Source organism: Schistocerca piceifrons, chromosome X (genome assembly GCF_021461385.2).
Source record: "Schistocerca piceifrons isolate TAMUIC-IGC-003096 chromosome X, iqSchPice1.1, whole genome shotgun sequence".
Taxonomy (NCBI): Eukaryota; Metazoa; Arthropoda; class Insecta; order Orthoptera; family Acrididae; genus Schistocerca; species Schistocerca piceifrons.
In genome coordinates this window covers 737,676,149-737,702,468 of record NC_060149.1, presented here as the reverse complement: position 1 = coordinate 737,702,468, position 26,320 = coordinate 737,676,149, and the positions used below count along the sequence as shown (strand labels likewise).

The window sequence follows — 26,320 nt, the reverse complement described above, 5'->3', positions numbered from 1 at the left end:
TGTGTGAAGCAGTACTTAGTGTCATCTTTAGTTCTCGAGCTGTTCTCCACAAAATCAACCTAGTTGAAAGCCCACTTTCATTCACCTGCCTTCTATTATTTTAGTTCTTTGGCTCTAATCTGACAAGTAGGTTATGAGTGAATACAATGTAGGCAGCTGGTGGAAGAGAATTGCTCTGGTAATTAATTGTGTGGGTCCATATAGGCACCTTTTTTGTGGTGGGTGAAAAGGAACAGTTTTCCAATATACATGTATCCCAGTTCGGTTTCATGAAGAGTACTCTAGGTCATTGGTCTCTTACTTAGCTTGCATTTCTCATGGATCTCTTGCCCAGCACAAAGTCCCAAGTGACTGGAAAAAAAGAGACTGCTGTATGTAAGAATGGTAAAAGAGTGGACCCGCAAATTACAGACCAGTATCCCCAACATTGGTTTGCTGCAAAATCCTTGAACATTTTCTTAGTTCAAATATAGTAAATTTTCTTGAGACTAACAAGCTTATGACCAGGAATCAGCGTGGTTTTAGAAAGTATCGCTCGCAAGGAACTCACCTTGCCATTTTCTGACACAATATGCTGCAAACTATGGGTGAAGGGCAGCAGACAGATTCCATATTTTTAGATTTCCAGGAAGCATTTGACACCATGCCCCATGCAGACTTAACATAGGTGTGGGCATATGGGATACGGAATATAGAGGAATGTTTCATATGAAATGTTGGCTTTGACCAGTGACGTAGGAAACATGCGACAAAAGTCTTAAACAGTATGGTGACTATAATGTTACATTATTGGCAATTTTTTTTTCAAATGGGCTAAAGTACAGATCAGTCTGTCACCACATCCAGGTTTTTTGAGTATCGCATTCAACCTACACCTCAGGCTAGGCTTCAGATCAGTGTGTCACCACAACCAGTTTTATTTTTATTTATTTATTTGATTTTTCTTTTGATTTCATTGACTTTGTCAACTAAACAACAAAACTGTGAATATATGCACCAAAAGTGACGTGACAGCAGCCATTAACATTATGTCACTGGCCAAAGCGGATGACTCATATGAAACATTCCTCTGGATCCTGGAATAGGTTTCCAGACATGAGAGTGGTTCAAAGACTTTTTAAGCAATGAAACCCTATATTTTGTCCTCAACAATGAGTGTTTATCAGGGACAAGCATATCATCAGGAGTGCCCCAGAGAAGTGTGATAGCACTGCAGGTGTTTTCTGCGTACATAAATGATGTAACAATGGAAAATCCAGGTTGGAACGTAACAATATTATGAATAGGAAAGTTGCTACTCACCATATAGCGGAGATGCTGAGTTGCAGATAGGCACAACAATAAGCAGATAGGCCTATCTGTGACTCAGCATCTCTGCTATATGTTGAGTAGCAACTTTCCTTTTCATAATATTGTTACATAAATGATCTGGCAGAGAGGGTGGGCAGCAATCTAAAGCTGTTTGCTGATGATACTATGGTGTATATGAAGGTGTTGTTGGGTGACTGTAGGAGAATACAAGATGATGTAGACAAAATTTCTAACGGGTGTGAGGAATGGTAACTAGCTCTAAGTGTAGAAAAATGAGAGTTAATGCAGATGAATAGGAAAAAATAATCTGTAATGTTGGAATATGGCATTAGTGGTGTGCTACTTGACACAGCCATGCCATTTAAATATCTGGTGTAATGTTCCAAAGCCATATGAAATGGATTGAGCATGTGAGCATTGTGGTAGGGAGTGCAAATGGCTGACTTCGGTTTATTGGGAGAATTTTGGGAAAGTGTGGCTCATCTGTAAAGGAGACAGCATACAGGATGATAGTGTGGCCTATTCCAGAGTACTGCTTGAGTGTTTGGAATCTGTACCAGGTTGGATTTAAGGAAGACATCGAAGCAATGCAGAGGCGAGCTGGTAGATTTGTTACCAGTAAGTTCGAACAACACGGAAGTCTTACAGAGATGTTTTGGGAACTGAAAAGGGAATCCCTTGTGGCAAGGCAACTATCTTTTGTGGAACACTATTGAGAAAATTTAGGGAGCCAGCATTGAAGCTGACTGCTGCCAACATACATTTTGTGTAAGGACCATGAAAATGGAAATGAGGGTTTATACAGAGTAATATAGACAGTCTTTGTTCCCTTGCACTATTTGCGAAAGGTGGCTTGCAGAGAGTGTATGTAGATGTAGGTATTATGTTGGTCTCTCATATATTCACTATGTTGGCTTGCAGTTAGTAAATCATTAATTTGCCCCTGATCTTGAGCATCTCGACAATTATGCTGTCTCCCCTGTGGTAGTTTCTTGTTTTTGAGGTGTAATATGATATTATACATCTGATTGTGTTTCTGTGGAATTGAGTCTTGGTTTGGCCGGCTCTATTGAACTGCAGTTTTTCTGAAGGAGTTTCACAGTTGTCTCGAAGTAATACTACAGAATGTCACAATTAGTGAACAGGGGTTGACAAGAGGTTCGTGAACTTAAACCACTTATTGCCCGAACTGCCTGTTTCTGAGCCAAAAATATCCTTTTAGAATGGGAAGAGTTACCCCAAAATATAATACCATATGACATAAGCGAAATAAAATAATAGGTAGACTAATTTTCGTGTCAAATGATCACTCACTCCTGATGCCGTTCGAATAGTAAAAATGGGAGTATTAAGTCTTTGAACAAGATCCTGAATGTGGGCTTTCCATGACAGCTTACTATCTATCTGAACACCTAGAAATTTGAACTGTTCAGTTTCACTAATCATATGCCCATTTTGTGAAATTAAAACGTCAGGTTTTGTTGAATTGTGTGTTAGAAACTGTAAAAACTGTGTCGTATTGTGATTTAGTGTTGTTCTGTTTGAAGTTATTGCAGATTCCTTCCAGTGCATTGAAGTGGTAAGCATGTTTAATTTGTCTGATTGTTTTGGATGTTTGCTTCTGTAAAAAATACAGCCAAATGTCTGAACTTTTGGAAAAAAAGACATTCCCTTGAAGGAGGACAGTGATCAATGTATTGTGAATTTCTTTTTGTTTGATATGATGTGTCTGAAATGAAAAGGAGGTCTCTGGACTTCGTGGCTATTCCAGTTTTTCCAGACTTGGATGTGGAATTCTGGGGTGCTATCATATTCTGGGTTCAATCACCTGTGTTTTCATTTTTAAAGAGTAATGCCAAGTTTCCATGCTGATTACTGAACGGTCTCAAACAGTGCATCCCATGTTTGTATATTTGTATGAAGTGACTGTATAAATGGCTGCAATTTAAGCACCATACTCTGGATCATTGTGTAGTATTTTAGGTTTCTAATATTTTTATGATTAGGTCTGAAGCAGATTCTGATTTGTAAGAGATGATGATTGGACTTTCTTTAATTTTTGCATACTCTTACATTCATTATTTCTGGGGATTATTTTCTAGTGATAGCTATATTTTTGGGCTAGAATTGACCAATGTAGTTGACTGGTCATTTCCAGGTGGTCATTTTTCATGGGTTTTCTTAAGGCATATGGACGTTAACTGAAGGTTGACCATTCTACATGCATGCATTGTCTTATTGTATGCAGAGAAATTCATAATAACCTATGTGTACTCTCTTTCTCAGCCAATTTTCACATTAAAGTTTTCAATGGAGGTTGAGGTTGTGACCAGAACTTCTCAACTTTATTTTCATTAGTTTCATTGTTCACAGGAGCATGTATATTCACCAACATGTAGGCCTTATGAGCACATTTAATGGCGAGAAAAGAGAGATACATTCTGAGATACTACTATGTCCAGGAATGCAGTGCCTAATATTAATACCATACTGTTTGTGAGTTTAACTGTAGGTTTTACTTGTGTATATGGCATCCATCTGAATCAAAAGAACAATAATCAGAAAAACATGTCCTGTTTTGCAAGTGTAAAAACTGTGAAACTTTCACAGATATTTGTCAATAACTTGTGTTTCCTTGTTTCGTTTAACATCTGTATGTTTGCAGTACCAAAAGTTAGTTTTCTGTGCTTTTAGAAGTTTGGGGAAACTTTTGGTTCTTCTTTGCATGCTGTCCTGTTTCTTCAGAATCAGAATGGCCCATGTTTGTCTTTGCTAGTAGCAGCTCAGGAATGATGTTGCTCTGCTTCTTGTGTTTTCTTCATGTTAAGTTCAAATGGTTCAAATGGCTCTGAGCACTATGCGACTTAACTTCTGAGGTCATCAGTCGCCTAGAACTTAGAACTAATTAAACCTAACTAACCTAAGGACATCACACACATCCATGCCCGAGGCAGGATTCGAACCTGCGACCGTAGCGGTCACGCGGTTCCAGACTGAAGCGCTTTTAACCGCACGGCCACACCGGCCGGCTCATGTTAAGTGCATGGTTGCTTTTTAACTGCTAGCTGTAAGGCTGGTGTGATGGAATTACTGACTGTCAATCTACTCTCAGCGTTTTGATTGTTAGTCCATATTGGCGGCTGGTGGTTCTCTGCAGTGACAAAATAAAGAGCCTTGAGGTGTTTACTGATATTGGGTAGGCATGTCATCCTAAACCAGATAGGTATGGTTTTCCCACCTAGATTCAGATATATATTTTTTGTTCAAAATAATAGGACATATCTTAACTAAATCGACCCAACTGACTTGGCAGCTAGTGACCTTGTAGTGATTATCATAAAGGAGTTTTCACGTTTGAAATAATTCCATATTCAAAACAGCAACCAATTTAATTGATGTTGCGTATAAAAATTCCAATTAATTTGCTGTTTGCAGGACAAAAATAATATTCCTCATCCAACTTTACTAAGTTTTCTGTTCTTACATCTTATTTTACATAGCTTTTGTTTTCCATGAGTGAAAATTACCATTGAACAAAGGTAATGAATGCTCCAAACTTTCTGGAAGTATGGGTATTCAAGAGTTTATTAACCCTTTTGTTATTAACAGCTTGATGCAAAGCATTTTTAAAATGTTACTGTTTTCCAGCTCGAGAGCCGTGGCCATCCGATGCCAAATTATTCCAACCTTATGAAGTGGAACAGATACTACTACCTGACAATGCAAACTGTCTTGCTGTTCAGGCTTACCTTCGCATGTGTGGTCTCAAATATGAAGTTGAGCTTCGCAGCAACTGTGAATATATGTCACCATCAGGTATGAAAGCATTAGATTCCACAGTTTGTGCAAATAATGGCACAATTTAATCTTACAGAATTTCAGAATTAATTGTTAATTATCTAGTTGCTTTACTGAGCACAGCAGTGCACTCATCATCTCAAAATAATCTTGCCCAAGACTTGAACAGACTTCCAGCAGTAATGCATATGTTAAGTGCTGATAAGGGCTATTTTAGCCAGGGAACATTTCCTAGGATGAAGCTGCATGAGTTTCACATATAAAACAAGAATGTAGTTTTAGGTAATCAATGGGAGATTAGAAAAGTCACTGAGCACTGCAGTTTAAATTGTTCAATTTTCCTTATAGATTATTTGTATTTGGGGATAAAATGTTTCAGAATGTTGTCGCTGCCACCACAGCTTCAATTTTGTTTTTACTACTTTTGTTTGGAATGGAGGCTGTGGTTAGCGGCTTATATGTAGCTTAGCTCCAAGTCTTAGGCTTAGTTAGGAGATCACAGTTTGGTTGCAAATTGGTGTAATCAACAAATTTGTTTTTGTGAGAAGACTCTCAGTGAACAATTTTGCTATTGATTAAAAAGATAGTAAGTGATCCGAGGTTACAGATGTCTCACAGTGATTTGTGTTGTATTTTTGGTTGAATATCATGTGTCACATTTGCATTGTTTTGAAAAATATGTTTTGAACTTTCGCAAGTTTTATATCTGCGTAGTGTGTAACAATGCTGCAAAACTGTTACAGTTTAAATAAATGTAACTGTAGTAGCTGACAGTGGCTTGATTACAAAACTGAGGAGCTGAATCCTCTAAGAGGGGACAAAACTTGATGTGTGAGTTAATTTATGGTGGAGCAGAGAGTCTAAACACTGTCTGCACAGATAAAAGCACAAGACATGTGAGTGATTGAACAACCAAGTATGCAGAAACAGAGCACAGCACGAGGTGAAGTCCAGGTCTGAAATAGTTGAAGTCAGTGTAAGAACTAGTGGATCTGGCCTTTTGTTGCCAACAGGTAACCACATTCGCCTGTGGCTCTGCCCATTCAGTGCTCTACACTCACTGTCTGTGACAGCTTGCGAAACTAGTCTGCCACAAGACCCACACCAGCTCATCTGTATTCACATTGATGTCTGCCCCCAATGACACTAAGTTGCTCCCACCTGGAAAGGCCACATAGCACCAAAAATGACTAGGTTTGTACTGTGACCATCGTTACAAAACTGGAGGGGGCACCAGATTCCCCAGCGGAGGGTCTACTCCAAAAGTAGGCGAAGCCAACACAGCTGACACCTCCAGAACAGTGGAAGACTGTGAAGGCTGGTGTAACAACTGGTCCACATGTCTTGGCGGGCATGAGAACTCATCCAATGGTAAATGCGAAAAGGAGGGTATAAGTTCCAGATCCATGGGTTCTTCAGTGGGAGTCATGAGAGTGACTGTAACTGGTATCCTATTCCACGAGTGGGAGTAAGACCGACATCCTCCACAAAAAAAATGCCAACCTTTGTGGCCTACCACTACAATTGGAAGCCACCCCTGCTGCGAGCTGAAACACCAGGACCAAACGACAGGACAGCACAGTGGGCCACAATGGTCCGGGGCATTTGAGCTGAAGGTGTACTACGTGGTTGTTGGTGTGATCTTGGTTGAATTCAGCTCTCCTGCTTACTGTATTCAAGCTTTGCTGTCTTCCTACAGTTTGTACCCCTGATACCACCCTCCATTACCAGATTGATGATTCCTTGATGCCTCAGGATGACTTTCCTGCTTCTAATCAAGTTGTACTACAAATTTCTTTTTTCCTCAATTCATTTCAGTATTAGTTTTCCAATCAATCCATCTAATGTTGAACATTTTTCTGTAGCACCACTTTTCAAATGTTTATATTCTCTTCTTGTCTGAACTGTTTATTGTCCACATTTCACCTCTGTACAAGGATAGAATCCACACAGGTACTCTTGAAAAAGAAATTTAATCATTTAAATTTATGTTCAATGTTAATAAAGTTGTCTTTTTCAGAAATTCTTTTCTTGCTATTACAAGTCCATGATACTTCTGTTACTCAGTTATATTTCAAGCTTTATATAGCATGGGAAGACTTGTCTGCTAGTTGGATTTAGGTCATTACTACTGTAATGTTATAACCAACTTTGAACAGAAATTTACAGGTATTTTTTTTTATTTAAATAGGTAGAGTACCCTTCCTCAAGTGCGGTGCATTTATTGTGGCAGAATTGGATCCTATAATTTCATTTGTCAACAGCAAGGTAATTTTTCTGATTTTAAATACTATGTTAATTTTGGCATTGAATAAGCTGTTATAATCTGCCTCATCTACAGTGTTTGGTTGAAGTGGTAATACTAGATAACATTTTTTGTTTGTGTGTAGGTGAATCAGTTACCTTCTTGTAAATGATGTAAATAGCTATAATTCATTTCATGGAACCAGTGAATAAAAAAGAAAGAAAAAGAAAAAGAGTTCAATTTGGAGAAACAAGCTGAAACAGCTAATCTCTGATAAATAAGAAAAGTGTGACACAGGCCACTTATATTGAAATAAATTTGTCATTAAAGAGTAACATTATTTTCTAGATGGCCATATTTACAAGATTTTTACCATTATTTTCTAAGCTGTGAATAATAATTTTAAAAGTTGTTTCATTTACTGTTTTGAAACATTAAATTGTCTCATGGGAGTCTGGCACAGTTATACTTGCTATGGCTTCATTCACTGATATGGTAATAACATTCATTTGATATGTGTATATTTAATTTAATTCTAGGAACCTAGTTACCAAAGACACTCTCCCTTATTCCTTATTTCATTTTTAACTTGCTGGGAACTCCTTAAACTGTATAGTCATGTGGACTTATTTGTAGCTAGGAGCAAATTGATAGTATTCTTTAAATTGAAACTTCCTGGCAGATTAAAACTGTGTGCCCGACCGAGACTCGAACTCGGGACCTTTGCTTTTCGCGGGCAAGTGCTCTACCATCTGAGCTACCGAAGCACAACTCACGGCCGGTCCTCACAGCTTAACTTCTGCCAGTATCTCATCTCCTACCTTCCAAACTTTACAGAAGCTTCGCAGGCCAGATCAGTCAATCATCCAGACTGTTGCCCCTGCAACTACTGAAAAGGCTGCTGCCCCTCTTAAGGAACCAAATGTTTCTCTGGCCTCTCAACAGATACCCCTTCGTTGTGGTTCTATGGTATGGCTATCTGTATCGCTGAGGTACGCAAGCCTCCCCACCAACAGCAAGTCTATGGTTCATTTCCGGGGGGGGGGGGGGGGGGGGGATAGGGGTGTAGATTCCAGGTTATAAAAGATAAATTGTGCAATAGTAAGATGTTGTACTACCCAGATATGAATCTCCCTTTCTGTTTAGTGTCGGGCAGTTCAGACTATGGAATAGGTTGTGAGCTATTTCAGGAAAAGCTAGTCGATGGAAAAATTGAACACTGTAGTGTGGCATTCTCCAGCCGCATGTTAAATAAGCACAAATGGGGATACAGCATATCGAAGAAGGAGATGCTCGCAACCATGCTTGGATTTAAGAAATTCCATATGTATCTATAGGGCAGAAAAGTGACAGTATTGTCGGACCACATGGCTCTGAGTTATCTGCAGGACTGCAAGATACTGAACGGCCGCTTAATGCATTGGGCAATGTTCATGCAGAATTGGAATATGAAATCCGTTACATCTAGGGTACAGAAAATTGTGTTGCCGATGCTCTGTCCAGATTACCTGTGGGGACAGAAGACGATGGAAGGGAGGAGCCAAACGAATTTAAGCTACTGTATATGAAGGAGGCTATGGCCTTGCCACAGTAGATACACTGGTTCCCGTGAGATCACCAAAGTTAAGTGCTGTCAGGTGTGGTCGGCACTTGGATGGGTGACCATCCAGGCCGCCATGCGCTGTTGCCATTTTTCAGGGTACACTCAGCCTCGTGATGCCAATTGAGGAGCTACCTGACTGAATAGTAGCGGCTTCGGTCAAGAATACTGTCATAACGACTGGGAGAGCGGTGTGCTGACCCCATGCCCCTCCTATCCGCATCCTCCACTGAGGATGACACGGTGGTTGTGATGTGTTGGCGCATGTGCCAACACCTTGTAGATATAGGAGGCCGAAATGCACGCTATCTAACGCAGACGGGCGTGAATTCTGGAACAGGATAAGTAGTGAATTCTAATAAGAAAAGTATGCAGCTCCTCGAATACTTAACTTTTATTCTTTGTTGGTTTACAACGTTCTTGATGAGACATTTCATACGATAACTATCAAACTATGTAAGGCTAATGGCGCCTTGCTAGGTCGTAGCCATGGACTTAGCTGAAGGCTATTCTAACTGTCTCTCGGCAAATGAGAGGAAGGCTTCATCAGTGTAGTCGTTAGCAAAGTCGTCCGTACAACTGGGGCGAGTGCTATATCGTATCTCGAAACCGGCCTTGTGGTGGCGCTCGGTCTGCGATCACACAGTGGCGACACGCGGGTCCGACATGTACTAAATGGACATGAGGTGGGGAGCCTAACAACAGGTGAGGCTGTGCCACCCGCACCCGGCCATTCGGTCCGAGGGGAGCTAGGAAACGCCTGAAAACCTAGTCCAGGGTGCACGTCAACATGCGGTGCCCGTAGAGAGACAGGAGGGGCCGAAGGGTCGACCTCCATTGCGTCGGGGTGCCCGACGCGCGAAGACGGCATGCGGTCCGCAGTGGGCAAGAGTTCCATGGCGGAGGACAGCTGGTCACGGGAAGCGATCGGCGGCGCGTGACCCAGGGAGGCGCTTGGCGGCTGCAGCGAAGCGTCGAATGCGGGCGGCGCCGGCGGGAGAACAGGCGGCGGCGGCGCGTCGCCATGGGGCAAAATGGAAGGCATCGTCGGTAACACCTGGGGATGAGGCGAGCCAGTAGATGGGTCCCCAGGGCGCTGACCGGACGGCACCGTCGCTGAAAGCAGGCGGGGAGCGGCAGAACCCGTGCGACGACAGAGGCGCAGCTGATTGAGATGCCGATGCACCGCACCAGAGGCCCCCAAAACCAAATACATCCCGCGGCCGAGGCAGCGAAGAATGCGGCCTGCGTGCCATTTGGGGAAGGACACCTTACGTGGTGTTTTTGTATTGGTCCATCATGCTCCACCATCTTGCATGTTACCTATTGTCATGTGGGGGGGACTACGCCCAACATCTTCTGGGTGGTCTCCTTCTTGCCTTGTGCGCACTCTTCTTCTTAGCGCCTACGACAACTGTGGACCCTTTAAACACCTAAAATCCAGCACGGTGGCCAGTCCGTTGTGGTGGGGTCGTCATGTACCCTCTTGGTGGTAGCCCCCTGACCACGCAGGGATCGCACTACAGATGCCTGAGCTGTTTCCTCCCCATGCATGCCAAGGAGTATGTGCCCATCTTGTCTGGGGCACGGGGACTCCGGGCAACGGGATATCGGCCAGGTACCCGTTGCTTTGGCTGGGTGGCGCCCTTGGGGAGAGCCCTCGTTCGGAGTAGGTGGCATCTGGGCGGATGTGGCGCAATGAAGCGCAATAAATCACATCAAGCTGGTGGTCGCACGGCCACCAGCGTCTCTAAGCGAGGCAGAGTCGACTTCGATGCTGCGCAGTATGACCCTCAGACGTTCCCCTCGTTGGCTGCGCCATGGGAGGGACGCCGATCTAGTGCCAAGCGGGAGCCTTACGTACCGCAATACCTTGTCTGCAGCAGGACTGATGGTGACTCCTTTCTTCCGACGAAGCCTATGTTTTTTGTGGAACACCTGGAGGATAAGTTTGGGGAAGTGGCGGGGTTGTCAAAAATGAGGAATGGGTCCATCCTCCTCAAGACGTCCTCCCCAGCCCAGTCACGAGCGTTGCTCTTGTGTGATAAGCTGGGTGACGTCCCTGTTACCGTCACTCCCCACAGTAGCTTAAATATGGTCCAGGGGATTATTTACCATCGTGACCTCTTGTTGCAATCCGATGACGAGCTGAGAGCCGACTTGGAACGACGTGGTGTGCATTTTGTCCGTCGTGTCCATCGAGGACCCAAGACAAACAGGGTGGCCACCGGTGCCTTTATCTTGGCCTTTGAGGGTGATGTCTTGCCCGAGAAGGTCAAGGTGATGGTTTACCGTTGTGACATCAAGCCATACGTGCCTCCCCCGATGCGGTGCTTCCAGTGCTGGAAGTTTGGGCATATGTCCTCCCGTTGCCCATCCAGCGCTACATGTCGAGATTGCGGACGCCCCTCTCATCCTGATTCTCCATGTGCACCTCCGCCTGTATGTGTTAACTGTGGGGAGCACCACTCTCCATGCTCGCCGGATTGCCCCGTTCTTCATAAGGAGCGGAAGATCATGGAATTTAAGACCCTGGACCGGCTTACTTATCGAGAGGCTAAACAGAAATATGAAAGGTTGTATCCTGCTTCCCTTCGACCATCTTATGCTGCAGCCACGTTATCGTCGCCCGCACGAGCGACGGTTGTCGCTTCATCTGTGCCGCCTTCAGTGGGCCCTCGGGGCCATGTATCTCTGTCTGCCCCCCTCGTGCCTGGGGGCAAGCCTTCCTCTCTTGCCCCGTTAGCAGTTGGGGGCACACCCTCTTCTGTCGCTCCCCCCAAGCTTACTTCGGGAGTGACATCTGCTCCACAACCGGGAGGCTCGATTCCTCCCCCTCCTTCTCCAGCGGCGTTGCCTCCGCCGGTTCCTCTCTCGCGGAAGGGGTCCCTCGGGGCTCTCCCTTCCTCCGTTTCTTCTCCTTCCCAGCCGGATGTCAGCCAGTGGCTGAAGGTTCCGCCACCTGCTGGTCGTAGGGCTTCTGCGTCGTCGTCAGCCTCCGACGCTCCTTCAGAGAAGCTCTCCCAGCCCTCTCACCCTAAGGGCAGACGCGAGAAGAAGGAACGGAATGTGTCCAAGAAGAAGGACGTTCCGGCGGTTTCAGCACCGCCTGCTGTACATAGTCCTGGCTCCGGGGATGAGGTGGAGATCCTCGCCTCTGCCGCGGATCTCGCCCTCACGGAACCCTTGGGACTCAGCTGACTCTCCCCCAGTGCCGGCGGTTGGCTCTGAAGCGCTGTCTGCCTCTTAGTCGCATTCACGCCCTCCCAGTCCCTTCCTGCTTCCATTCTCCAATGGAACTGCGGCGGTTATTTCCGCCACCTGCCAGAGCTCCGGATGCTTCTGTGTGACTCCCCTGTCCTCTGCATTGCTCTGCAGGAAACTTGGTTTCCTGCACTGCGGACCCCCGCCCTTCGCGGTTATCGGGGATACTATAAGAACCGTGCTGCCTGTCAACGAGCGTCAGGTGGGGTTTGCCTCTTTGTTCACCACTCTGTCTGTAGCTCGCCAGTACCCCTTCAGACGCCTTTAGAGGCAGTTGCTGCCAGGGTTGAGCTCTCGCCGGCTATTACTGTTTGCTCTGTTTACATTCCTCCGGATGGGGAGCTCCCCCGCCATGTCTTGGCTGCGCTGTTGGCTCAACTCCCGCCACCATTGCTGCTTCTGGGCGATTTCAATGCCCACAATCCTCTATGGGGTGGGACTGTCTCCGATGATCGCGGTCGGGCCGTGGAGCATGTGTTGGCTCAGCTCGACCTTAGCCTCTTGAACACCGGTGCTCCCACGCATTTCAGTGTGGCCCATGGCTCGTTCTCGGCCATCGATCTCTCTATTTGCAGCCCTGGACTTGTCCCATCCCTCCACTGGAGGGTGCATCCTGACCTGTGTGGCAGTGACCATTTTCCCATCTATTTGTCACTGCCACAGTGTCATTCTTCTGGGCGCTTGCCCCGCTGGGCTCTCCACAGGGCTGACTGGCCAGCTTTTACTTCCGCTGTAACCATTGCGTCTCCCCCACAGGGTGACATTGACGAGGTGGTCCGTGTTTTCACCACGTCTATCATTTCGGCGGCCGAGGCTGCCATCCCCCGTTCCTCTGGCCTCCCTCGGCGGAAGGCTGTCCCCTGGTGGTCGCCGGAGATTGCTGAGGCTATTCGCGACCGTAGGCGGGCTCTCCAGCGTCATAGGCGGCACCTGTCTCTGGAGACCCTCATCGCCTTTAAGAGGCTCCGTGCCTTCGCCCGTCGTCTTATTGCACGGCGTAAGCAGGAGTGCTGGGAGAGGTACGTCTCCTCCCTGGGCTCCCGTGTCTCGTCCTCGCACGTGTGGTCCCGGATCCGGCGGATTTATGGCTCCCAGACCCCTATGGGTGTCCCTGGGCTCTCCTTGGACGGCGCTGTCTGCACGGACGCTGCCGCCATTGCTGAACGGCTAGCCGCGCACTTTGCTCAGAGCTCTGCGACTGCATCCTATCCCCCCGCCTTTCGCTCTCTAAAGGAGCGAGCCGAGCGGACGCCGTTCTCATTCCACACGCGTCGTTCTGAAACATACAATGCTCCTTTCAGCGAGAGGGAATTCCTCGCCGCCCTCGCCGATTGCCCTGATACAGCACCAGGCCCAGACTGCATCCACGTGCAGATGCTGAAGCATCTCTCCAGGGACTGCCAGAGACACATTCTCGCGATATTTAATCGCATTTGGAGCGAAGGCGTGTTCCCGTCGCAATGGCGGGAGGGCGTTATTGTCCCCATCTTGAAACCCGGTGCGGACCCACTGGCGGTGGACAGCTATCGTCCCATTACCCTCACCAACGTTTTGTGCAAATTGCTCGAACGTATGGTGGGGCGGCGTTTGTGTTGGGTCCTTGAGTCGCGCGGTCTCCTCGCTCCATCCCAGGGTGGCTTCCGTCGGGGCCGGTCTGCAGTGGACAATTTGGTGCGGCTGGAATCTGCTGTCCGTACGGCTTTTGCCCGACGTCAGCATCTTGTTGCTGTATTTTTCGATCTGCGGAAGGCGTATGACACCACATGGAGGCATCACATCCTCGCCACGTTGCATGGGTGGGGTCTTCGTGGTCGGCTCCCGGCTTTCCTTCAAACCTTTTTATTGCGCCGCTCTTTCCGGGTGCAAGTCGGTGCCACCTCTAGTTCCTCTTATATACAGGAAAATGGGGTCCTGCAGGGCTCGGTGTTGAGCGTCTCCTTATTTTTAGTGGCCATTAATGGTCTGGCAGCAGCAGTGGGGTCGTCGGTGTCTCCTTCTTTGTATGCCGACGACTTCTGCATCTCATTTAGCTCCACGACTACGGGAGTCGCCGAACGCAGGCTGCAAGTCGCCGTTCGCAAGGCAGCATCATGGGCACTGACTCATGGCTTTCAGTTCTCTGCTGCCAAGACTCGAGTAATGCACTTCTGCAGGCGTCGGACGGTCCACCCTCATCCTGCACTTTACCTCGACGGCCACCTGCTTGAAGTGGTGGACACTTGCCGCTTCTTGGGACTCGTGTTTGATGCCCGGCTCACATGGGTTCCTCATGTTACTCAGCTGAAGCAAAAATGCTGGCGGCACCTCAACGCCCTCCGCTGCCTTAGCCACACGTCTTGGGGTGCAGATCGCTGCACGCTGCTGCGGTTGTACAGAGCCCTTGTGCAGTCCCGGCTTGATTATGGGAGCCTGGCCTATGGGTCTGCATCCCCCTCAGTGTTAAAGTTGTTAGACCCCATACACCACTGTGGGGTTAGGCTTGCCACTGGCGCTTTTCGCACCAGCCCCGTGGATAGTCTACTGGTGGAGGCCGGGGTTCCCCCACTGCGGATTCGCCGCCATCGTCTGCTTGTCGACTATGCTGTCCACGTTCATTGCTCGCCAGATCATCCCAATCGTCGCCTGCTTTTCCCTGCTATGGTCCTCCATCTGCCCGAACGGCGCCCTAGGTCTGGGCTTTCCATAGCTGTCCGTGTCCAGTCCCTGCTGTCAGAACTGGGGTCATTCCCTCTTCTGCCTCCCTTCCGGGTCCGTACACCTAAGCCTCCCTGGTGTTTGTCCCGGCCGTCCGTCCGTCTGGACTTGGCACAGGGACCCAAGGACTCGGTTCCGCCTGTGGCCCTCCGTCGCCGTTTTCTTGCTCTCCTCGCCTCATTTTCGGACTGTGAGACTGTCTACACTGATGGTTCCCTGGTTGATGGTCGCACTGCCTACTCTTTTGCTCATGCTGCTCATGTTGAGCAGCGCTCCTTGCCGGCTGGCTGCAGTATTTTTACTGCAGAGCTGGTGGCCATATTGCGCGCTCTTGACCATATGCGTTTCTGCTCAGGTAGGTCCGTCGTGATCTGCAGTGACTCCCTGAGCAGCCTTCAGGCCATCGACCGCTGCTATCCCTCCTCTCCTCTGGTGTCCTCCATTCAGGAGACTGTTTCCGCCATTGCCCATTCTGGTCGTTCGGTGGTCCTGGTTTGGACGCCCAGTCATGTTGGCATCCCAGGGAACGAACGTGTAGACAGGCTGGCCAAAGGGGCGATCGACGCCCCGGCTTTGGAGATCGGCCTTACGGCTCGCGACCAGCAGATGGTGTTGCGCCGTAAGCTGATTGGGATGTGGGCTGCTGAGTGGCGTGGCATGACAGCCCCGAATAAACTGCGGGCTGTCAAGGAGACGACCGCCGTGTGGCGTTCCTCCCTGCGGGCTTCTCGCAGGGACTCGGTAGTCCTGTGTCGGCTGCGCATCGGCCATACGTACCTGACGCACGGCCATCTCTTGCGTCAGGAGGATCCCCCCCTGTGTCAGTGTGGGTCCCGGCTGACGGTCGGCCACATTTTGCTGGAGTGTCCTCGACTGCGCACACTCCGGCAATCTTTTAATCTCCCGGGCACTTTGGCTTTGGTTTTATCTGACGATGCCTCCAGGGCTGATGACGTTTTAAATTTTATCCGTGTTAGTCCGTTTTATGGTTCGATTTAGGGAGGTCCTGCACCTTTCCCTTTCTGTGTCTTTTGTCCTTGCGTCTGTTGCTGTTCTGGTGTGCCGTGAGATGGTTGACTCTTTCCCATTTTTGTTCTCGTGGTCAGTCAACCAGTCTCTGGCCATCTTCCTTTCTTCTGTTTCTTTCTGTCTGGTGTGCCTCTGTCCTGTTCTTGTTTGTAGTGTTTGTTGCTGCATTTGTGTTCTTTTAGCGCCTGGGGGGACGTCTCCTCCCCCTTTGGTTTTTACCTGCTCCGTCGATTTTGGGCTCGCCTGATTTTGGAATGGGGGACTGATGACCTTCGCTGTTTAGTCCCCCTTAAACATCCCAACAACCACCACCACCATCATACTGACAGAGCACAGATCCCACTGCTGACCCTTAAGCTGTAGCCTCCCTATGTATGCCAAGGGGTTGATGCCTGTCCAGTCTGGGGCATTGGGACTCTGGGCAGTGGTTACTACGGCAGGTAGCTCTTTCCGTGGTGGTGTTATTTGGTATAGCTCCATATTAAATAAGTAAGAAATGCCGCTTGTTTTCACAAGAAGAAGATGTATTTACATCATAGAGAAAAGAGTCCTACAACAATATTATAATACATAATTCTACTTTACTGTGGCTTTCTCCTCACCTGGACTACCTCCAATGGTATAAGCTGTTGGATTGGCCTGGTAATCTCTTTCCTCTGGAGAAGAGAGAATAACAACATGATAAAGTGTCTCAGACAATTTGTAAGTCATTTACCCTCGTCCTATTCCACATATGTCAGGGTAGGAAGTCTTCTTGGAGAAGGACAATGTCACTGATTCTGATCCTGTGTCTTCTCCTGACATTCTGTACTTGAAAGTTCCTGAGTAGCAGTATTGCTCCAGCGATTCCGGATGTCCTCTGTTAGTTTCTACTGGAGCTTGGATTCTTTGATTAAATCAGTTGATGTGTCCAGAGTGCTGTCAGAACGTAATAGTGTTCTCACAAGGCAGTAAGTGTAATGTACAAAATGAAAATTGTGGCAGCAACAAGTAAACACAAGGTGACGGCTGCTGGTGACAAATACGGGAATCAACCAAAGATAATACCAGTCATGAGCTACACTGATCTTCAGTACATCAAGATCTGTAGTAAATGGCCCACAGCAGCATTAATAGCAGTAATGCGCATGTAATTTTTGTTTGAAAAGTGGATTGACGTGAATTGTGAAACAGTCCCTTTCTGCGAGTGTGAATGCCATATAATGATTGCATGGCTGCTCCTCCTTATTAGCAAAGGCGGAAGTTTTGCTCACAGAAATTCTTCAATGTGTTGGCTGCAGTGATCCTTGCTCCTGGATTTCGTTACCAAAATATTTGTTGCAGATCCAGCTTAAATAAGTAAGACACACCATTTTCTTTCACAACACCAAGGCCATGTATTTATTTAAAGGGAAAATGAGCCGTACAAACAGATTATAATACCTAATTCTACTGGGCTGTGAGAGGCATGGTGCCCACAGGAAGAGCCTCTGCTCTCAACAAGTGCCATCGGAGTGGACAGTACACTATGGAGTGGATCAAACTCACCTGTGCTGGTGGCCATGCCAATATGTCTGTCTCTGCAGATAGAAAACAAGATTTTAATGCATAAGCTTACAATCCCATGTTGTGTTTCCATCTTGTCCACACCATGGGATGAGAGTCAGGCAAGGAGAAATACCCATATGTCAATGCCTATTTTTCAATTAAGCGAGGGGAAATCGGCTCCTTTGACTCCCGAACCCACAGTACCGGTGCTAACCACCCCATCACCACATCTGGAGATGCCTCATCCTCCTTCGGCATTACCAGTGCATAGGACATCTGCCAAGATGCCCCTCTCCAAGCATGAAACAGACAAGCAGTCTACCACTAACCAATGGCTGAATGAGTCATGGGCTGCAGTTCATAGAAAAAAAAATGTTCCTCTTCTGTCCTAGAAATCAAGACAGGAAAATCCTCACAGAAGCTGAAACTTCACCAGCACAAGAAAAAATAGAAAGTTAATTTGAATTCTGGTGCTCTGGTCGATCTGGACCCCCACCCCTCTCCCCCCAAGGTTATGCCCATGAACGCTGATGAAGAATCACATACTGATGGAATACCGCTCATCATCAAAGTAATTTGAACTCCTGTTTCCCCTTCGCTGCTTTCTCAGCTCTCAATCTGATGTTCCTTCAATGGAACTGTCACATGTCCAAACGCTTATAAGTTAATGGCTAGTTACTCTGCAGTTGGTCTAGCACTTCAAGAGGAATGGTTCTCAGAAACCCAGTTCACTACTACTAAAAATTACAAATCCTATTGTAAAAAACGACATTGCCATATTTTACGGACTATAAGACGCACTTTTTTCTTCAAGAAATTGCCTCCAAAATTCTGGTGCATCTTATACTCGAAATTAATATAAAAAGTCCAGTGTTTAATTTAAAATTCTTGCCAGTCTTAAAAAGACCATATATTCAATGCTGTGGGATAGCGATCTCTATCTGGCAACATTGGATTCAACTGACAGTAGCAGTGCACAGATGCGATGAACATGCGCTGTGAGGATTCACAAGCTTACTAGCACTGTCTCCCTCCTGCCCCGCCATCACCAGAACACTGTCTAGCCCAATATGCATCATTAGAGTCTGTGGTGCCAGTGAACTGGAATTGAAAGTGATTTGTGTTATCGGTAACAGTACAATATTTTTGTTAGTAGCTATTTTTGTAATGGAAAAAATGAAACCTACTCATAAGATGTGGGCTATAAATTGGAAGTAATAGCATATGCAAAAGAACATGGAAACAGAGCAGTTGAGTGGCATTTCAGTCATCCACCAACAGAAAAAACCAATAACGATTGGCAGACTCATAAAGAACAACTGAAGAAAATGAGGCCAAAACTAGAACATGACATATTGAAATTGATTCAAGAACACCATCAAAATGGCATTGGAATTAATACAAAAATGATTGAAATACATGCTCGTAAGCTAGTGCTACAGTGGAACTTAACAGACTTTAAGGGTGGAGTTGGTTGGTGCTAAAGGTTTATGGAGCATCATGCGAAGCAAAACCAAAATGTTTAAAAAATGCCACTAGAGTATGAACAGCAGAGATTACCTTTGCATTGCTTTATTATACAACATCAAGAGAAAACCAGTGTGCAACTAAGCCATATAGCGAATATGGATGAAACTCCTCTGACATTTGATGTGCTGAGTAACAGAACTGTTGCGATGAAAGGTGCTAAAACTGTAACTATAAAAGCAAGTGAACATGAAAAAATGCACAACACTGTTGTCCTTTCTCGTTGTGGTGATGGTACTAAACTTAATCTAATGATCATTTTCGAGTGCAAAACAATGCCAAAAACCTTCTGAAATACTGCCAGGTGATGTTCGCATACATGACAAGTGTTGGATGGACAGAGCTCGTATGAAATTATGGATTAACAGAGTGTGGGAGAAAAGGAAAACTGCTTTATTGAAGAAGAGTTCTCTTCTTGTGCTAGACCAGTTTAGCAGGCATTTGAAAAATTCTGTGAAAGAGAAATGAAGACAGAGAAATACAGAACTTGCTTTTATTCCTGGAGGACTTACTTTACAATTGCAACTTCTTGATGTCTCGATAAGAAAACAATTTAAAGTGTTTTTGAGAGTGAATGGAACAACTGGATGATGAATGAAACCCAACATGAATTTACACCAAAGGGAGCTTTAAAACGACCTACAAGTGTCAGTGGATAAAACATTCATGGTTCAGAGTGAGAAAAGACGTTATTGTTATAAGAAAAGCTCTCAATGGCAGTGAAGACATTCTTATAAATGGAGAGGACAAAGATGATGATGATGAAGAGAAAGAAAAAGAAGAAAGTGCAGATGATTTGCAGGGATTTTAAAGATCAGTTCGTATCTATAACCTAAGATACTTTTTTAGTCTAGCTTTGCAATCTAATAATAAAAATGGTAAAAATGTTATTTTTTTTTAAAAATTGGTTAAAAATTAAGGGGTGTCTTATAGTGTGTAGCGTCTTATAGTCCATAAAATACGGTAACATCGAGAGGACATCTGGAGAAGTCAGCACGCACTTAGGCTCTGATATTTTCAGTGAGTAGGTCCACTAACCACTGCATTAGAAGCTGTGGTGGTTGTGTCTGCCTGTCAGTTAGGGTAACAATACGTAATAACTGTGTACCTCCAGACAACAATATGTAATAACTGTATACCTCCAGACATTTATACACTCCTGGAAACTGAAATAAGAACACCGTGAATTCATTGTCCCAGGAAGGGGAAACTTTATTGACACATTCCTGGGGTCAGATACATCACATGATCACACTGACAGAACCACAGGCACATAGACACAGGCAACAAAGCATGCACAATGTCGGCACTAGTACAGTGTATATCCACCTTTCACAGCAATGCAGGCTGCTATTCTCCCATGGAGACGATCGTAGAGATGCTGGATGTAGTCCTGTGGAACGGCTTGCCATGCCATTTCCACCTGGCGCCTCAGTTGGACCATCGTTCGTGCTGGACGTGCAGGCCACGTGAGACGACGCTTCATCCAGTCCCAAACATGCTCAATGGGGGACAGATCCGGAGATCTTGCTGGCCAGGGTAGTTGACCTATACCTTCTAGAGCACGTTGGGTGGCACGGGATACATGCGGACGTGCATTGTCCTGTTGGAACAGCAAGTTCCCTTGCCAGTCTAGGAATGGTAGAACGATGGGTTCGATGACGGTTTGGATGTACTGTGCACTATTCAGTGTCCCCTCGACGATCACCAGTGGTGTACGGCCAGTGTAGGAGATCGCTCCCCACACCATGATGCCAGGTGTTGGCCCTGTGTGCCTCGGTCATATGCAGTCCTGATTGTGGTGCTCACCTGCACGGCGCCAAACACGCATACGACCATCATTGGCACCAAGGCAGAAGCGACTCTCATCGCTGAAGACGACACGTCTCCATTCGTCCGGGCGTGAACGGAAGACGGCCTAACTGGTGCGGGACCGTAGCCCAGCTTCATGGAGACGGTTGCGAATGGTCCTCGCCGATACCCCAGGAGCAACAGTGTCCCTAATTTGCTGGGAAGTGGCGGTGCGGTCCCCTACGGCACTGCGTAGGATCCTACGGTCTTGGCGTGCATCCGTGCGTCGCTGCGGTCCGGTCCCAGGTCGACGGGCACGTGCACCTTCCGCCGACCACTGGCGACAACATCGATGTACTGTGGAGACCTCACGCCCCACGTGTTGAGCAATTCGGCGGTACGTCCACCCGGCCTCCCGCATCCCCACTATACGCCCTCGCTCAAAGTCCGTCAACTGCACATACGGTTCACGTCCACGCTGTCGCGGCATGCTACCAGTGTTAAAGACTGCGATGGAGCTCCGTATGGCACGGCAAACTGGCTGACACTGACGGCGGCGGTGCACAAATGCTGCGCAGCTAGCGCCATTCGACGGCCAACACCGCGGTTCCTGGTGTGTCCGCTGTGCCGTGCGTGTGATCATTGCTTGTACAGCCCTCTCGCAGTGTCCGGAGCAAGTATGGTGGGTCTGACACACCGGTGTCAATGTGTTCTTTTTTCCATTTCCAGGAGTGTAGTATAAGTTGGTGAAGCCCTTGAAACAGCTGCTTCCACCCATCCTTTTACTGGGGGACTTCAATGCCCTCAACTTCTGTGGGTAGTCAAACCACATGTGACAGAAGCCAAGTGTGGAACAATTAATTTCAGACCTGGAAGTCTACCTACTTAACACTGGAGCTGCAACACACTTCAGTACTGTCCATGGAATATGCTCAGCCATTGATGTTACAGTCTGCAGCCCAAGCATCTCATCCTTGATCCATTGGTATGTCCATGGTGACCTCTATGACAGCGACCACTTTCCTACCTCAAACCATGGACTAATGTAACATGTGCCATCTTGGTCATTTCAGAAATAAACTGGCAAGCTTTCACCCCCAAAGCAACGTTTGAAACCAGTCAAGGGAAGGATATCGAAAGAGTGGTACAAGATACTATTGATATGATAACACACACTGAGGAAGCAACAATACCCTGTTCTTCAGGCCCTCCCAACAGGAAACTTGTTTCATGGTGCTCTGAAGGAATAGCTGTTATCAGACAATGTTGAATGGCACTTCAACAACACAGATGCCATCCTTCTACAGAACATTTGATAGCGTTCACTTTGAGTGAAGGCACAGTTATTAATAAGAAAGAAGGCAGGGACATTGGGAACAATATGTATCATCTACGAAAGTGTGCCATCATCTCATGTATGGACTAACCTCGGCCACATTTATGGTCACCTCCTATCCTTACTACTTCCTGGTATCTCCCTCAGTGGCAACATCAGTACTGGCACAGTGAAACTACTTATCGTTCTGTGCACAAGGCCTTGAGTCATACCATGTTCCATTTAGTGTTTTATCAGAGTGTCAAGACACAGCCACTGCATCCAATAAAATCTATAAACACTTTAGCAATGACAGCATAAAACACATCCGCGGATTTCTCAACTGAGACAAGACCCTCACCTTATGACTAATTGTGGACTAATCTCTCTAATGAATGAGCTGTGTAAATTATTCAAAAGAATGGTCACCGACAACATTGTTGGTATCTGCAAGCAGAAGACTCTTTGTCGCAATTTCAAATTGGCTTTCAGACATTCTGCTCCACCATGGATGACCTGATTAATTAGGAATTTCTGTATGCAACACTTTCATGCTTTTTGACCTGCAGAAGGTGTATGATATCATCAGGCACCATTATGTTGTGTCTACACTGCACAAGTGGGTCTTAAAGGGCTGTTTATCCATTCTTATCCAGAATTTCGTATTCCTATGTCTGTTCCAGATACACATGTTCATTCCTCAGCAACCAATACATACAGTAAACTGAGGTCCCTCAGGGATTGGTTCTAAACCAAATCTGCAATTGTAACTACGTTATCAAATTTTGAAAACTGATATGTGGATTGCAGGCCACCCAACCACCACAATCATCAACAAGCTGATAAAAATCGAGGGGACCACTGGGATGTGGCACACATCTCTCTGAGCCTCCTGGGAAGATGCCATAGTACTGTGCCAACTACATATTGGCCACTCCAGACTTACCCACAAGTTCCTTTTATGTCAAGAGGACTCCTCCCAATGCAGCTGTGGTAGTCATCTCATGATAGCCGTATTTTGACAGTTTGTGTTCCTTGCTGGCTCATTTGAAATGAGCCATCTACCTTGCTACCTCCACTTGCAGAGAGTGTGATAGTACCTAACAAAGTCAGACATTTCTTGAGCGGAAGTGGATTTTGTAATGAAACTAGTGATCCAACCAAACTTCCCACAGGTAGAACTAAGTATCTATGACCATAAGACTTGTTTGTAGTATGTAGTGATACACACAAACTGTCCTCGTGAATCTGTATTAGTGAAAGCTGCATCAAAATCCCTACAGCAGTTCCTGAGATTAGCCGTCACATACAGAAAAACATTGTGGTGGACTTTAATTTATAATTTGTATAGATTCTGATCAAGTTTTGCTGTGGCAGCTCTTACTTTGCTTCTTTCCTACCAGGTACATCCTCCTCTCTAGCTTACCAGCTCATAGTTCTCATCATAACCATGAGCTGTCACTCCAAATGCAAGTTAAATATGGAACATATAAAAATACTTACATTACACACTCATCATTATTTAGCAGTAATAAATTATATACACAAACTTTTCTGGAGAATCATTGTATCTATTAGTGTAAACCGAATAGAAATCCCCACAAAAGTTCTTGAGATTAGCCCAAACATACATACAGAAAAACACGGCAGGGGATTCGTAATTTATAATATGCATAGATTAACTTTATTCATTTTCTCACCCTGTCTTAGTAGTACTGACTATGATGATCCTTCTTAGTGTGTCCTACAATGACCAGCTATAATTTTTACCTTCCGGATTTTATCTCACTTTTAACCATCTGACTTAAGCTAATAGTATATAAATTTTTGATGACAATGACAAGATCACACAGCTTGGAGCTGACAAGTCTCCTTTTTCAGTTTCTCGTTGCTTTACATGACTTTCCAGTGCTGATAACCAAGATGTTTAGTTTCTTTAAACCCATAATAGTAATAATAATAATAATAATAATAATAAGTATGGCTTAACTCATAGATAGCAAGCAATATATTAAGTAGGTCCCAGCTCCCATATTTGATAAATGGAATTGTCTATAAATTAGATGAGTCATTTATAGTTACAGTGACTCAAATTGAAATGATAAGCTGCAGTGTTTTATAAGAACTTGTGATAATTTATAATTTCCATCACAAACAATTCCTTTTCCTTCTCCAGTCTTCTTTTCAACTTCCAAAGCTGAAATATTTTACTCTTAAGGACTGAAATTCATATTTCCATTTTGAGTGCCCATGTTGGTTGAGCTTTAAAGCCCCATGTTAAAATGACATTCAGATTTTGTACTTTATAGCTTTCTATTAAGATTTCTTCATGTTTGGTGAATTTGTTCTTTCCAAAAGTTAAATTTGTTAACAAAGATGCACTGAAAATTCATACATACTATTGATTGTTGTCTGATGTGAAGCAATAAACAGCCAGAAACATAGTTTTTAAAATCATAAAATTATATTTAACCATATTAATTAATAATTTTAGATCTTGGATACACAATTTAATATCTGCACAGGCATGACAACCCTGCTACACTACGTTGTTGATGTGGGTACTTCACAGCTGATGGTGGCTCAGTACTAACTAGGGAATAGAACCCTGGGAGGAAATGAAAACTCAGTGTGTGACTCAATATACAGGAAGCATTAAGTCCGAAAACTCGTAGAGACGTGCACAGGTATAAACTCGGCACACGGTTGTTGCAGATGGCTGTCAACTGATAACTTGGTGGCAACAACAACTCAGTATGAACTGCAAGGTGCAATTTGCAATATTTGAACTCTGGTGTAAGCAGTAGCCCACCTGGCTTACTGCTGCCCACAAGTAAACACCTCCGTCAGTGGGTCTGTAGATACTACATGGCCCATGCATCCTCCATGGCAAGTTCCTGCACTAGTCCGATGAGTTGCCCATGCCAGCTCATCTGCACCCATCACAATGTCCACTCTCAGGGGGCTTGCTGCTCTCACCACTGTATTTCATTCCTTTTTTTTCTTTCTTCATTCACCTTCTCCTGTCATTCCTCCGCTTCAGTGTTTGAGGTTCCTCTTTTTCTTCTTCCTTCCTGTGTGCTCCTGAAGGTCAACCCATGTGTCTGACACATAACAGGTGACTGGTTAATGTGTAATTTCCAGCCCCAGGTTGACAGGTAGGGGGCACACGTACCCCCTGGTACAGGCCAGACCCAGGGAGGGGTGATTGCCCGAGCTGCTACCTTCCCAAATTGCTGATTGGTCCCTCTGTCAGGAGTTCAGGAGCTGTGACCCTGTGACCTGAGGTGTCAACAATCACCTAAGATGAGTGAGCACCCCTCTGAGGATCTGAGGGGAGAGGGGGGGGGGGGCAGTTGGAAGGAGCACGCCTTTGGGGACGCTGACAATCGGGGGGGGGGGGGGGGGGGGGGATTTTCTCACAATGAGCCAATCATCGTCTTCACAGCCAATCATCGTCTTCACAGCCAATGTCTACCAAACATAAATGGAATGAAGCTCCCAATTCAAAGACCCTCCCAACTGCACCACAGTTACTCTTGGTTTCACGTACTGAAGATCGTCAGTCCTTTGCAACGAGAAATCCGTTTCTTATTCAGAAAAGTGTTGATGCAATTGCCGCCCCTGTGAAATCCTGCTCTTGTTTATGCAATAGCTTTTTGCTTTTGAAGACTACTTCTGATTCCCAAGCTCAACAACTGCTTGATGCTTCACTTCTCCATGGCTATCCTGTTTGTGTCGAGGCCCATAAAACTCTGAATTCTTCCCATGGTGTTATTTACACTAGGCTGCTCAATGGTCTGACCGAGGCAGAAACCCGAACATACCAATCTGATTGGGGTGTCATTGCAGCCCATTGGGTGGTGAAAAAGGTAGATGCATCCTTAGTGCCCACACATACTCTTTTTTTTTTTTTTTTTTTCCACTTTTGATAGAGTGGTGCTTCCGTCCAAGATCAAAGCAGGCTATGAAGTTATCACAGTCTGACCGTACATTCTGAACTGGATGCACTGTTGCCAGTGTCATTGTTTCAACCACACTCAAATGTCCTGTCGACACCCATCCAAATGTGTAATCTTTGGTAGGGATGTGCACGAGGGCGATTGTCCACCCTCCTCCTCTCGCTGTATCAACTGCAATGGCGATCATCCTGCCTCCTCTCAAGATTATCTTGATGAGTGGGCTGTCCAGGAGATCTGGTTAAAAGTGTCTTCCCCTG

The 26,320-nt window shown here is 45.8% G+C and overlaps 1 protein-coding gene across 2 annotated transcripts in view; it reads left to right on the top strand.

Moving 5' to 3' along the window:
- Positions 1–26,320, top strand: part of LOC124721681 (metaxin-2) — a 55,308-nt gene that overhangs the window by 3,982 nt on the left and 25,006 nt on the right. For both annotated transcript variants that reach the window (XM_047246755.1, XM_047246756.1), the window contains exons 2-3: positions 4,960–5,127; positions 7,301–7,377. In XM_047246755.1, the coding sequence (XP_047102711.1) occupies positions 4,960–5,127; positions 7,301–7,377 (245 nt within the window). The remainder of the gene's footprint in view (positions 1–4,959; positions 5,128–7,300; positions 7,378–26,320) is intronic.